Source organism: Canis lupus, chromosome 6 (genome assembly GCF_011100685.1).
Source record: "Canis lupus familiaris isolate Mischka breed German Shepherd chromosome 6, alternate assembly UU_Cfam_GSD_1.0, whole genome shotgun sequence".
Classification (NCBI taxonomy): domain Eukaryota; kingdom Metazoa; phylum Chordata; class Mammalia; order Carnivora; family Canidae; genus Canis; species Canis lupus.
The window spans coordinates 23,549,757-23,564,188 of NC_049227.1; the positions used below are offsets into that span (position 1 = coordinate 23,549,757).

General features: G+C 41.3%; 1 protein-coding gene and 1 long non-coding RNA gene across 6 annotated transcripts in view; one reads left to right on the plus strand and one right to left on the minus strand.

Annotated features, from left to right (window-relative positions):
• Positions 1-6,230: 6,230 nt before the first annotated feature.
• LOC119872181 lies at positions 6,231-14,207 on the plus strand. Its single transcript, XR_005360827.1, has 4 exons — positions 6,231-6,614; positions 11,074-11,186; positions 11,314-11,403; positions 13,475-14,207. It is a non-coding gene; the product is annotated as an uncharacterized LOC119872181 (long non-coding RNA).
• POLR3E (RNA polymerase III subunit E) overlaps positions 11,398-14,432 on the minus strand; it is a 29,484-nt gene continuing 26,449 nt past the window's right edge. For all 5 annotated transcript variants that reach the window (XM_038540074.1, XM_038540071.1, XM_038540075.1 and 2 more), the window contains exons 20-21: positions 12,935-13,060; positions 11,398-12,201 (exon numbers count right to left, since the gene is read on the minus strand). In XM_038540074.1, coding sequence (XP_038396002.1) covers positions 12,145-12,201; positions 12,935-13,060 — 183 coding nt within the window. In that variant the 3' untranslated portion in view covers positions 11,398-12,144. The remainder of the gene's footprint in view (positions 12,202-12,934; positions 13,061-14,432) is intronic.

Sequence of the window (14,432 nt, forward strand, 5' to 3'; positions counted from 1 at the left end):
GAAGTGAAGTAAAAAAGAGCATTTTGCCATCATAGTCTTTCAGAAGTTTTCTGATTCCCCCAGCTTCCAGGGCTTGCCAATACAGGAGGATGCCTAGTTGCTCACACCTGTGCCAGTAAACTTTTTGACCCTTGCCAAACTTATGGAAGAAAAGTGGAGTTTACTTGTAGTTTAGAATTCGTTTACTAAAGTTGAATATTTTATAGTCCGTTAAACCATTCGTATTGTATTTTGCCTATTTTTCTTATTTAAGAGCTCAAGCATTGAGGAAATTCATTTTGTAACTAGAAGTTACAAATACTCTATCTTAATTTTACCTTGTTACTGGCATTTTGTGAAGCAAAATTTTTTGTGGTTATATTAGTTTTTCAATACTTTTTTGTGCTGGACAGGTGTTTGATCCACCTAAAGTTCATTTTTTTTCTTTTATTGTAAAAATACACATGACAATTATCATCTTAACCATTTTTTAAGTATAAAGTGTTATTAAGTAAATTCACATTCTTGTGCAACTATCTCAGTCATTCATCCCCATGACTCTCTTCATTTGTAACCATGAAACTTGGCCCCTTTAACTCCTCATTCTCCCTTCCCCCCAGTTTGCGGCAACTACCTTTAAACTTTTCTGTCTTTATGATTTTGACTAAGTACCTCACAGAAGTAGAATCTGTCTTTTTGTGATTGGCTTATTTCACTGAGCATAATTACCTCAAATTTCATCCATGTCGTAGCATATTGGGTTTCCTTTTTAAGGCTGAATATTATTCTATGTGTATATGCCACTTTTTGTTTATCCACCCATCAGTGGACATTTGGGTTGTTTACATGTTTTACCTATTGTGACTAACACTGCTATGAATGTGTGTACAAATATGCCTTTGAGATCCTGCTTTCAGTTCTTTGAATATATACTCAGAAGAGGAATTACTAGATCAAATGGTAATTCTGTTTTTATGTTTTGAGGAAACTTCATCATACGGTTTTCCACAGTGGCTGTACCGTTTTACATGCCTACCACAGTACACATTGGTTCTAGTTTCTCCACATCCTTGCCAAAATGTACTTTGTGATTTTTTGATAGTAGCCACTCTAAAGGAAGTGGTATCTTAACAGTTTTGATTTGCACTTCTCTGATCAGTGACACAACTTTCAATGTGCTTGGCCATTTGTATATCTTTCTTGGATAAATGTTCAAATCCTTTGCCAATGTTTGAATTTGTTTTTTCTCTTGAGTTACATGTATATTCATTCTGGGTATTAATCCGTTATCAGATAATTTACAAAAATTTTACATTTAAATGTTCTAGGGGTTTGCCTTTTTACTTTTTTTTTTTTTTTTTTTTTTTTTTTTTGATGATTTTTATGTATTTGACACAGAGGGAGAGGGAGGGAAAGAGCAAGCACAGGCAGGGGGAGTTGGCAGAGGGAGAGAAGTTTCCCCACTGATCAGGGAGCCCAATGCAGGACTCGATCCCAAGACCCTGGGACCATGACCTGAACTGAAGGCAGATGCCTAACTGACTGAACCACCCAGGTGCCTCGCCTTTTTACTCTGTTGAGATTGTCTTTTGATATATAAGGCTTTTAAATTGTCATGAAGTCCAGTTAATCTGTTTTTTCTTTTGTTACCTGTGCCTTTGGTGTCATGCCAAGAGATCATTGCTGAACCCAGTATTATAAAACAAAATAGTGTTGCTGAAGGGTCCAACTTCATTCTTTAGCATGTACATACCGTTTTCCTAGCACCATTTGCTGAATAGGTTGTTCTTTCTCCATTAATGGTCTTGGAACCCTTATCAAAAATCATTTGACCATATATGTGAGGTTTGTTTCTGGGTTCTCTGTATTCCTTTGGTCTGTGTGTCTCTTGTTATGCCAGTACCACACTGTTTTGATTACAGTAGCTTTGTAGTAAGTATTGAAATCAGGAAGTATGATTCCTCCAGTTATGGTTTTTTTTTCTCCAAGATTGTTTTGGCTATTTGGTGTCCCTTGAGTTTCCATATGAATTTTGGGATAATTTTATCATGTCTGCTAAAACTGTCATTGGGATTTAGAGATCGCATCAAATTTGTAGATCACTGTGTAATATTGACATTTTAACAATATTAACCCTTCTAATCCATGAACATGAAATGTATTTCCACTTTGTCTTAATTTCTTTAAGCAATGTTTTATTTTCATTGTATGAATCTTTCACCTCTTTGGTTGAATTAATTACAAGGTATTTCAAGGTGCCTGGCTGGCTCAGTCAGAGGAGCATGACTTGATCTCAGAGTTGTGAGTTCAAGCCCTACGTTGGGTGTAGAGCCTAATTAATAAACTAAAAATAAATAAATAAATATTTCATTCTTTTGGTGCCATTTTAAAAGGAATTGGCTTTTAATTTCCTTTTTGGGCTGTTCATTGTTAGTAGTGTATAGAAATGCAACTAATTGTGGAGTGTTGACTTTGTATTCAACTACTCCGCTGAATTCATTTATTCTGACAGGTTTTTTGGTGGAATCTATAGAATTTTATACATATATCATCTGCAAATAAAATTTTTATAAGATTTATTTTGGAGAGACAGAACAAGAGAAGAAAAGGATGGGGTAAGGAGAGAGAGAGAGAGAGAGAAGGAAGCAGACTCCCTACTGAGCACGCAGGGAGCCTGATGCACCTCAATCTCATGACCCTGAGATGATCTGCGCAGAAATCTAGAGTCATCTTAACAGACTGAGCCACCTAGGTGCCTCTGCAAGTAGAAAATTTTACTTCTTCCTTCCTAATCTGAGTAACTTTTTATTTATTTTTCTTGCCTAATTGCTTTGGCTAGAACTCCTTTTTTTAAAGATTTATTTATTTTTTCATGAGAGAGAGAGAGGCAGAGACACAGGAGGAAGGAGAAGCAGGCTCCATGCAGGGAGCCTGTTGCGGGACTCGATCCTGGGACTCCAGGATCGCACCCTGGGCCAAAGACAGGCACTAAACCGCTGAGCCACCCAGGGATCCCCCTGGCTAGAACTCAATACTGTTAAATTGGAAGTGGTTAAAGCAGGCATCTTTGCCTTGTTCCTGAACTTTCGGTAAATGCTTTCATTCTTTCAATATTGAGTATGATGTTCACTGTGGGTTTTTCATACATGGCTTTTATTATGTTGAAGTAGTTATTTTCCTAGTTCATTGAGTGTTTTCTTTTTTAAAGATTATTTATTCACAGAGACAGAGAGAGAGAGAGAGAGGCAGAGACACAGGCAGAGGGAGAAGCAGGCTCCATGCTGAGAGCCCGTCGCGGGACTCGATCCAGGGTCTCCAGGATCATACCCTGGGCTGCAGGCGGCGATAAACCGCTGCGCCACCGGGGCTGCCCCTGTTTGTTTGTTTGTTTGTTTGTTTAACCATGAAAAAACGTAGTATTTTGCCATATGCTTTCTCTGCATCATTTGAGATGATCATGTGTTGTGTTTTTTTCTTCATTCTGTTGACGTGGCATAGTGTGTTGATAAATTTTTTTAAACATGTTGCTATTCATTTTTTAAAATTTTTTATTTATGATAGTCACAGAAAGAGAGAGAGAGAGAGAGAGGCAGAGACACAGACAGAGAAGCAGGCTCCATGCACCAGGAGCTTGACGTGGGACTCGATCCGGGGTCTCCAGGATCGCGCCCCGGGCCAAAGGCAGGCGCCAAACCGCTGCGCCACCCAGGGATCCCCTAAAGTTTCTTTAGTTGTAAAATCAGGTTGTAGATTTAATATCTTTATTGTTTTTTTAAAGATTTTTTAAAAAGTAATCTTGATACCCAACATAGGGTTCAAACACACAACCCCAAGATCAAGAGTCACATGCTCTACCAACTGAGCCAGACACATGTCCTTCTTTTTTGTATAAGGTAAGCATTTATAACACTAAGTTTCCCCATTAGCACTACTTTTGCTGTGTTCCATAAGTTTTGGGATGTTGTATTTCCATTTTCATTCATCTCTAAGTATTTTCTAAGTTGATCCATTGGTAGTTTAAAACTATATTGTTTGCAATTTGGTGAATTTTCCTATTTTTTGTTATGATTTCTAAATATATCCTATTGTGGTCAAGGAAGATATTTTGTATGATATCTTAAGATCTGTTGAAAATTTGTGGCCTATGGTCTCTCCTTAAAAGTGTCCCATACAGAGCAGCCTGGGTGGCTCAGTGGTTTGGCACTGCCTTCAGCCCAGGGCATAATCCTGGAGACCCAGGATCAAGTCCCATGTTGGGCTCCCTACAGGGAGCCTGCTTCTCCCTCCGCCTGTGTCTCTGCCTTTCTCTCTCTCTCAAGAATAAATAAATAAAATCTTTAAAAAAAAATGGCCTATACACACTTGAAAAGAATGTGTATTGTGTTGTGTAAAGTGTTCTTTATATGTCTGCTAGATTTAGTTGGCTTACTGTGTTAAATCCTGTTTCCTTAGTCATCTTCTGTCTGGTTGTTCTATTATTGTGAATGGGGTATTAAAATCTCCTAATTTCCCTGGAATATCTTTTTTCCTTCCTTTCAATTTCAACTGGTTTGTGTCATTGGATCTCAACGGAGTCTCTTGTAGACAGCATCTAGTTGGATTTTGTGTGTTTTACAATTTTATTTATTTATTCATGAGAGACACACAGAGAGGCAGAGACACAGGCAGAGGGAAAAGCAGGCTCCCTGCAGGGAGCCTGAAGCAGGACTCAATCCCAGGACCCTGGGACCATACCCTGAGCTGAAGGCAGATGCTCAACCACTGAGCCACCCAACTGCCTCATTTGTGTGTATTTTATTTTATTTTATTTAATATATTTAAATATTATAAATATTATAAATATTTTTTATTTATTCATGAGAGACAGAGAGAGAGGCAGAGACACAGGCAGAGGGAGAAACAGGCTCCATGCAGGGAGCCTGACACAGGACTCGATCTGGGACTCCAGGATCACACCCTGGGCCAAAGTCAGGCACTAAACCTCTGAGCCAACCAGGGATCCCCTTGTGTGGGTTTTAAATTGAAGTATAATTAACAGAGTGTTAGTTTCCAATGTACAATATAATGATTCAGCAGTTCTATACATTGCTTAGTGCTCAAGGTAAGTGTACTCTTAATCCCTATTACCTATTTCACCATTCCTGCCCCCCTCCCCTCTGGCAATCACCAATTTGTTTTCTGTATTTTAGTCTGATTTGTTTGTTTCTTAAATTCTACATATGAGTGAAATCATGATATTTGTCTTTCTCTAGCTTATTTCACTTAGCATAATACCCTCTTAGTCCATCCATGTTGGATCATGTGTTTTATTTAGTTTGCCAATCTCTGTCTTTTGATTGGAGAGTTTAAGCCATTTACATTTAAAGTAATTTTAATAAGGAGGAAATTCTCTCATTGTGCTATTTGTTCTCTGTATGCCTCATAGCTTTTTTTGTCCTCCATTTCCTGTATTCTTGCCGTCTTTTATGTTTATTGATTTTTTTTTTGTAATGAGATGTTTAAAACTCCTTTCTCATTTTCTTTTGTGTATATCCTACAGCTATTTTCTTCATGGTTAGCATGGGGATTACATTTAACATCCTAGAGTTAAAACAGTAATTTGAATTTATACTTTAGCTTAACTTCAATAACAAGAAACAAAATAAAAACAACCTGTTCCATCCCCACCCCTTTTGGTTATTGTTATCACAAAGCTACCTCTTGGGATCCCTGGGTGGCGCAGCGGTTTGGCGCCTGCCTTTGGCCCAGGGCGCGATCCTGGAGACTCGGGATCGAATCCCACGTCGGGCTCCCGGTGCATGGAGCCTGCTTCTTCCTCTGCCTGTGTCTCTGCCTCTCTCTCTCTCTCTGTGTGACTATCATAAATAAATAAAAATTAAAAAAAAATAAAGCTACCTCTTTATGGGTATATAACTGTACCCAAAAACATAAACTTATATATTTTTTTAATGCACTGGTCTTTTAAGTTATATAGAAGATCAGATTTGAAGTTACAAATCAAAGTTGCAGGAGGCACCTGCGTAGCTCAGTCAGTTCAGCATCAGACTCTTGATTTTAGCTGGGTTCATGATCTCAGGGTCATGAGACTGAGCCCAGTGCTGGGCTCTGTGCTCATCTTGAAGGATTCTCTCTCTCCCTCTCCCTTTGTCCCTCTACCCCCAACACTGGTGCTCTCACTCGCTCATTCTCTAAAGTAAATAAATAAATAAAATATTTAAAAAACAAAACAAATCAAAGTTGCAGTAATACTACTTTTACACTGATAAGTTTTCTTTAAATGTGTGTGTTTGTTTCTTTTTAAAGTAAGCTCTATGCCCAATGTGGGGCCTGAACTCACAACCCCAAGATCAAGAGTCACATGCTCTATTGACTGAGGCAGCCAGGCAGTCCCAGATGCATTAGTCTCTTAAATCATGTAGAAAACAAAAAGTACTATTACAAACCATTGTTATAGTTATACTGGCTTTTATAATTGTCCATACATTTATTTGCCTTTATTGAAATTTTTGTTTCTCAATAGGGCTTCTGGTTAATATCTAGTGCCCTTTTGTTTCCTGTTGCAGGACACATCTAATGGTCATGAACTCCCTCAGTTTTTGTTACCTGGGAATGTCCTAACTTCTTCACTTTTGAAGGTCAGTTTTACTGGATAATAAGGTTCTTGGTTGACAGTTTTTGTTGTTACCGTTTTCAAAGCAGTTTGTATCTATTGGCCCACTGTGTTCTGGCCTGTAATGTTTTAAATGAGAAATCTTTTGATTGGGGATCCCTGGGTGGCTCGGCAGTTTAGCGCCTGCCTTTGGCCCAGGGCACGATCCTGGAGTCCCGGGATCAAGTCCCACATCGGGCTCCCAGCATGGAGCCTGCTTCTCCCTCCTCTTGTGTCTCTGCTTCTCTCTCTCTATGTCTATCATAAATAAATAAATAAATCTTAAAAAAAATCTTTTGATTATCTTATTGAGGATCCCCTGTGTATGAGGATTTGCTCTTCTGCGGCTTTTCAGGATTCTCTTTGGCTTTTGAAAGTTTAATTATAATGTCTCTCAGTGGGTCTGAGATTATCTTGGAGTTACGGAGCTGCTTGAATGTTTGTCTTCATGCCTTTTCATCAAGTTTGAGCAGTTTTCAGCCATTATTTCTTCATGTATTCTCTGCCCCTTTCTCTCTCCTGCTGGGACTCCCACGTGTGTATATTGGTCTTCTTATGGCGTCACACAGGTCCCTTAGGTTTTGCTCACTTTCGTGTTGTGTTTCTTTGTTTCTCTAGAATTTCCATCATCTTACCTTCAAGTTTGCTCATTCTTTCTTCTGCTTGCTCAAATCTGCCTTTGAATCCCTCTAGCGTATTTTTCACTTCCATTGCTGTGCTTTTCAGCTCCAGAATTATTTTGGTTTGCTCTTTAAGTCTGTCATTTCCATTTTACTCACACATCATTTTCTTTATCTACATCCTCTAGTTCTTTTCATGTCTTTTTTTTTTTTTAATTTATTTATGATAGTCACAGAGAGAGAGGCAGAGACACAGGCAGAGGGAGAAGCAGGCTCCATGCACCGGGAGCCCGACGTGGGATTCGATCCCGAGTCTCCAGGATCGCGCCCTGGGCCAAAGGCAGGCGCTAAACCGCTGCGCCACCCAGGGATCCCCTTTTCATGTCTTTAAAACACATTTGTCTTAAAGTCTTGGTCTACTGTATCTGCCATTAGGTCTTTCAGGGACAGTTTCTGTTGATTTATTTTTTTCCTTGCCATGCCCTATATTTTCCTGGTTTTGTATGCCTTGTGATTTTTTGAACACCAGACATTTTAATTTGATCATATAGTAACTCTGGGAGTCAGTCTGATCCTTTCCCAGGTTTTGCTGGTTTTGGTTATTGGTTTTGTTCCTTAGATTGTTGCAGGCTGTGTCTGTGCTGAGGATCAGCCTGAGGCATAAGGTTAAGGTTTTCTCAGGTCTTTTGAGACTTTCTCTGGGCATGCATGGTCACTTTCTAGTCTTCTCTGTATATGTGATCATATTTTGAATATCCTAGTTTTCAATGTCTGGCTCCCCAAAGGGAGAAAAGTGAAAAATGAAGGGGAGGTTGTGGGGAGGATGCCAGTCCTTTGAATACCTTGGCAGTCACTTGAGCCTCAGCTGGAGAGACTTGCAGTGAAGGGGGCAGGTGTGTGCAACAGTGGCTGCCCACTTCTGCATCTCTGGCCAGAAGCAGTAATCCGTGCAGATTCCTGATATTTGAACAGAATCTTTTTGGCCACCCAGGTTCCTGCAAGCTGTTGCAAACTGCTCTGTGAATATGGCTAGTGGTGGGGTTGTTGCTACTCTGCTAGGAGCCAAAGTTAACCAAAATTGCTGGCAACTGACGGTCCTGTTCTTCCTGGAAGTTATAAGCCTTTAGGTTCTGTACAGTTCTAAAATGGTTACATCAGACAAATTCTGCTTGTGCAATTAGTGTCCTAGAGCAGGAGAGATTTCTGGTATTCTCACACCACCATCTTTCTAGAATCTTCCTAAACTTCATCTATTCCCCATCACTTGAAATCACCTGAATCAGGGATCCCTGGGTGGCTCAGCAGTTTAGCGCCTGCCTTCAGCCCAGGGACTCCAGGATCGAGTCCCACATCGGGCTCCCTGCATGGAGCCTGCTTCTCCCTCTGCCTGGGTCTCTGCCTCTCTCTCATGAATAAATAAATAAATAAAATCTTTAAAAAATCACCTGAATCAGTACTAAATTTCTACATGAATTTGAACCTGTTTCTAAGATCTGGTTCTCATGCACCTGTGGCAATTACTTACTGTTTAGCTTGAAATTTTCCTATTAAGGGAATATTGCTCCCATTATTGCTCCTTCAGAATTTCCCCCGTTTTTTTGGCGTGTTTTTTCCCCCGATATGAACTTTAAAGTTAGCTTGTCTGATTCTTGGTGGGAAATGGTTATTGAGATCAAATTTAAAAATTGATTAAACTGGGGATCCCTGGGTGACTCAGCAGTTTAGTGCCTGCCTGTGGCCCAGTGCGTGATCCTGGAGTCCCAGGATCGAGTCCCACATCGGGCTACCTGCATGGAGCCTGCTTCTCCTCCTGCCTGTGTCTCTGCCTCTCTCTCTCTCTCTCTGTCTCTCATGAATGAATAATCTTTTTTTAAAAAAATGGTTAAATTAAGTATAGACTGTGACAGACTTTGGTCCAAAAACATGGGTTTATGCCTTCCCATTTGTTCTAGTGGTCTGTGTCTCAGTTTCCAAACTTTTATCACTTAGGTCTACAGATTTTAGAAGGTTCACCTCCTGGATGTTATAAGGTCTTTTCTTCTGTTAAAACATATAAACGTGTGTGCATGTATGTATATATGTTTTATTTAAGTAATCTCTATACCCACCATAGGGCTTGAACTCATAACCCTGAGATCAAGAGTTGAATGCTCTTCCAGCTGAGCCAGCCAGGCACCTCTCTTGTTGTGTGTGTGTGTATTTAAAGATTTTATTTATTTGAGAGTGCACACACAAGCAGGGAGGAGGGTCAGAGAGGGAGAAGCAGACTCCCCACTGAGCAGGGAGCTTGATGTGGGGCTCTGTCCCAGGACCCTGAGATCATGACCTGAGCCTAATGAAGGCAGATGCTTAACCAACTGAGCCACCCAGGCACCCATTATTTTGTAACTATAGTTACTTATAGGAAAGATACTGACTCCAGCTGTTTTGTTGAATGGTTGAGTTGCTTTTAGTTGACATAACTGGAGAAAAAAAAATCTCCACACTCAACATGGAGCTTGAACTCACAACCCTGATTGAGTCACATGCTCCACCAAGCCAGCCCGCCCCCGAACAAGTTTTAACACCTTTTTGTCTAACTTGTTAGAAGGAAACTAATTTGTGGGCAGCCCGGGTGGCTCAGTGGTTTAGCACCGCCTTTAGCCCAGGGCATGATCCTGGAGACCCCAGATCGAGTCCCACCCACGTCAGGCTCCCAGCATGGAGCCTGCTTCTCCCTCTGCCTCTCTCTGTCTCTCATGAATAAATAAATAAAATCTTAAAAAAACAAAACTAATTTGTGTAAATTTTTAATTTTGATTTAATCCTTTGTCTAATTTCTCTAAGTAGTATACCCAGGATATTAATTATGCTGAGCAAACATGTATCTCAATCCTAAGGAATATGTGGAGGGTTTGGTTCAGCAGGTTAAATTTTTACCGTTTTAACGAGGTTAGTGAGAATTCATCTATTCCACTTTTCAGGACTTATATTTGGAATGAATTGTAGGTCTCGACCCCTGAGAGGAGATCTTTTCCCTTCTCATTTCTTATTCATGTTATGAGCTGCATGGTAGAAGCCCTGATACCACCCTTGCATTTCTGTGATCATAGTTATTCCATCCCCAGGATCCTCACTTTGTTAGACATTTTAGGATTTTTTTTTTTCAATGTGCCGTTTCAATCTACTACTTACGATTTTAATTCCTATCATGCTTTGTCAGGTTTTAAATCAATTCTTCAGAAGTATCTGGAGGCTCGTTACATGCTCAAGTTTAACCCTTGTTTGTCATGTGATCATCATTCATCCGTGAAAATACGTGGGCTTTTTCTTATTTAGTAACTGATCTATTGTAATCTTATTTCCAACCAGTTTTAAGGCTTACGCCATTTTCCTTCATCGGCTGGTTTATCTTAACATTAATTTTTATACCTCATTTTTAACAATTTCCTATATTCCTGATTTACTTTCCTCATCTGTTTCAGGCTGTGACTCCCCACTGAGCCCCATAACCTCTCTGTGGTCCACTGCCTCTGCTGTACAACATGAGGGGTCTCCCCTTTGTAAGGGGGTCACACAATAGCTGGACATACTCTCCAACTTTGGAATTTTTTTTCCTCTTTTCAGGCTCATGTTTACTAACAATTAGTACCAAGAACATAATATACCACCATCCTATACTATACCACCAAATATTAGATGTTTTTCTTTTTGTTGGTGGGGCCACCACCTAAACCTTCCGGTAGTAGTGGCTCTGGTGTCCCAACCAGATCCTGGAAGATCAGGTAGCAGAATTTCACATCTTGCCCACCCCAGCTTACTCTGACTTTTGTCCTAATCCTCTAGGGCTGCACTGTCCACTAAGGTCACCATTAGCTACATGTCCCAACTGAGTGTTTAAATTGTGGCTGGTCCCAACTGCAAGTGTCGGAAGTATCAAGTGCCGCATCTTGAAAACGGTATCTTACATTTCTTTAGTAAAAAAATGTCAGTACAGTTTCTTTTTACTATTTCAATGTGTCTACTAGTAAACTTAAAAATTACATATGCGACTGCACCGTACTGCCTTCTCCCCTCCTCCCTCAGCTCCCTTCCCGGACTACATGCGAGGCTCTGGGAGCACAGACACCACTATCTTCCTGGAACCCTCAGACGACAGTAGCACCATGATGCCAGGTCAGTGTTAGTATTTATTTTAAAAATACACAAAATATAAATTTTTACATCAAAGTGTAATGATCTCACTTATACATTGTTCCATACTTACCTGGTTTTGTTTGCATCCTTATGCAAACATTAATAGATGGATTTGATTCTGATTTTTTGCTAGGGTTCATGTAAACAGCTGAGACTGCTACATAAAGTGGTTTTAAAAGGTAAGGTGGCCACAGAAACCCAATGGTGAAAGAAGAATTCGATTTGGTTTGTTTAATGAAACTGGCAGAAGTCTTAGCACATAGGTAATCAAAGACTAAATTACTAGCTTCTAGGCATTTTAAATATTTAAAACCTTGAGGTTTTCTTCATCTTGTAAACATAACTTAGACCTTGTTGGCATTAAGTTTGAAAAGTAAAATATTAAACCATGATTTTCATCAGCCTGCCTGTGGTCAGTATACACTCTCTTTATTATGAGAATGAAACCAAGTAATAAGCAAAATACATCAGGAATTTCAAATTATACTGTAAAGAAGGTCCCGGCTGCCCTCTCTCCTGGGAGCGATCTAACTTATGCTGACCCTGCCACTGGCTGAGGATGATCCCCACTGTCCACCAGACAGCACAATGCCCCAGCCGCGCCACGGTCAGTTCCTCTTGCTCCATGTCTTCTGAAGCAGTAAGACTGCCTCCACCTCTGCTGGCTCCGCCGTCCTTCATTGGGCTTGGATTCACTGGGTCAGTGGTTTGTGACTCCTGTCAAGACTGTACTGTCCCTTTAAGGTACCACATGCCCCCATAGCTTACACAGCAGTCCTATGGAGAGAGAAATGTGTTAGGGGCAGACCTTACATCCTGGACAGAACACCATTACTCAATTTAGGATTAATGGCTAGAAGACAGATGGTGACTCAAGACCTGCCTGACCACAGGCTGTGGGCCTCAGAATCTCTCCCTCCCAGGGGTGTCCAAAAAGTGGGGAACCATAAGTGAATGTGCTTTGTAAGCATAAGATTAAAGAAAACAAAGGTCAAGAAGCTGACCCAGAACAAAGGTGCCTCGTTAACAGCACTATATCATGGGCTCAGATCATCATGATGTTAGGAAATTGTCAGCTTTCTGTGTTCCAGTGCTTCTGCAAATATGGTATTTGTGCCACAGTCACTTCATAGAAGCATTACACGTAGTATACTTACTTTCATATACTAGATAAATTATATATTCCTTTTTAAACTAAATTTTAGAAATTGGGTCTATTGAAAGCAAGTGCTACGAGATTCAGAAGGGGAGGGGAGACTCTCACAGAGGCCCGGTGAACCTCAAAGGATGACCCACTAGACAATTTTTTAAGGCGGTGTCCACATCTTAGTCCACTCCTTCTGCCCGCACCCACCGTACCAGCACCCAGCCTCAGTGGTTGCAGAGACCCACCTGGCTGGGGAGGGGCTGGGAGAAGCCAGATTTAACAAAGACCCTGCCGACCTCCTCCTGAGCGCCCCCCACATGGGGGCCCAAACCCTCTGGGCCAGGTTACACAAAGTGGGTGTACCTTTAGCACTTTATCCACCTCCTGTTTACTCAGATCTTCTCCACACTCTTGAGTCAACCTCGACTGGATCATGTTCCGGCGTACCCGGTAATTTTTGGAAAAGATTTCAAGCAAAACCTGTCGGTGCTTTAGTAGCAAAAATATGTTATTTTGGAAAACAGTCACCTAAAAGAGAAACATCCCCAAACAAGAAATGCAAAGCTATGGACCTAACTCCACACTGCAGTCTGTGTGCCCAGGACTTCTTTTAAGATAAATACATCTGACCAACCTGTCCTGTTGAGATGCCAAGAAGAAAAGAGCCAGGGAAGTGCCAGCAGAGGAAAAGCAGTTTAGACATGGTGTTTCATGATAAACAGGAGCGATAACTGCTTTAGGAGGTGGGAAAGGCACCATCTAACCATCTAAGCTGCACGAAGACAGGGCCCAGTCCGGAGAATCCAGACAGGCCAGGGCCAAAAGCTTTGTTTTGCATATCTTTAAAAATACACACTTTTTTTCTCTTAATTGTCAAATTCTTTGAATTTCCTATTCCTTCAGGACTAGAAAACTCAAATGCCACCTATCCTGGCCAAGAGCACAGAAGCTGGCCCGGGAAGAGCTGCCGCACTGCTCTCACTCCAGGGCCCATCACAGGCCCAGGGCACCAGCCTTCCCCTCCATCCTGGCCTCCCCGTCATCAGCCCCACTGAAGCAAGAGGGGGAATGCTCCCCCTCCCCTCCACACCTTAGGGACAGGACCTGGATGAGGGCAGACTAGAGTTTTAAACTGCTAAAACAGTTCAGCAGTTTAATCTTAACCCTTAAAGTTTAGGTAAGTTCATGACTTAAGGAAAATTTCTGGACCTCAGAGTCCCTGACTATATAGACACGGCTGCTGGTTTAACTCCTATTTTGTCTGCTGGACCCTCAAGCCCCTTCCTGCTGGGGTGACAAGAGGCAAAATGGACCAATTCCTCTTAGAAAGCCAGCACCTAAGATCTGATAAGAGATTCTTACTGCCAGAGGCCACCTGAGAAATGTGGGCCATCCCTGCTTCACGAGTCCAGCTGGAAGAGAGAATCCTGAGGGAAGGTCTATAAACCTGTAAGTACCTAGGACCCTATCCTGTTCATAGGGAGCTGAATTAAATCTCTAGGGTCAATCCTGAGTCTATAGCTTTTAAAAAAGGACTCTGGCACCAGGGTGGCTCAGCCGGTTAAGTGGCTGCCTTCGGCTCAGGTGATGATCCGGGGGTCCTGGGATCGAGCCCCACGCTGGGCCCCCTGCTCTCCCCCACTGGGAGAACCTGCTTCTCCCTCTTTCCATTCCTGTTCTCTCTTTCAAATAAATAAAATCTTTAAAAAATAAAAAGAGGGTTCTAATGTAGCTGGTCCAGACTGGCAATCAGGAACCACTGGTTTTGGCTCACATCACTGGCACATCCAGCCTGTTTTAACAATACACAGAGACATGGAGCCAGAATATTTAAAACTGGGAGTGGACGGAAAATCTGAGG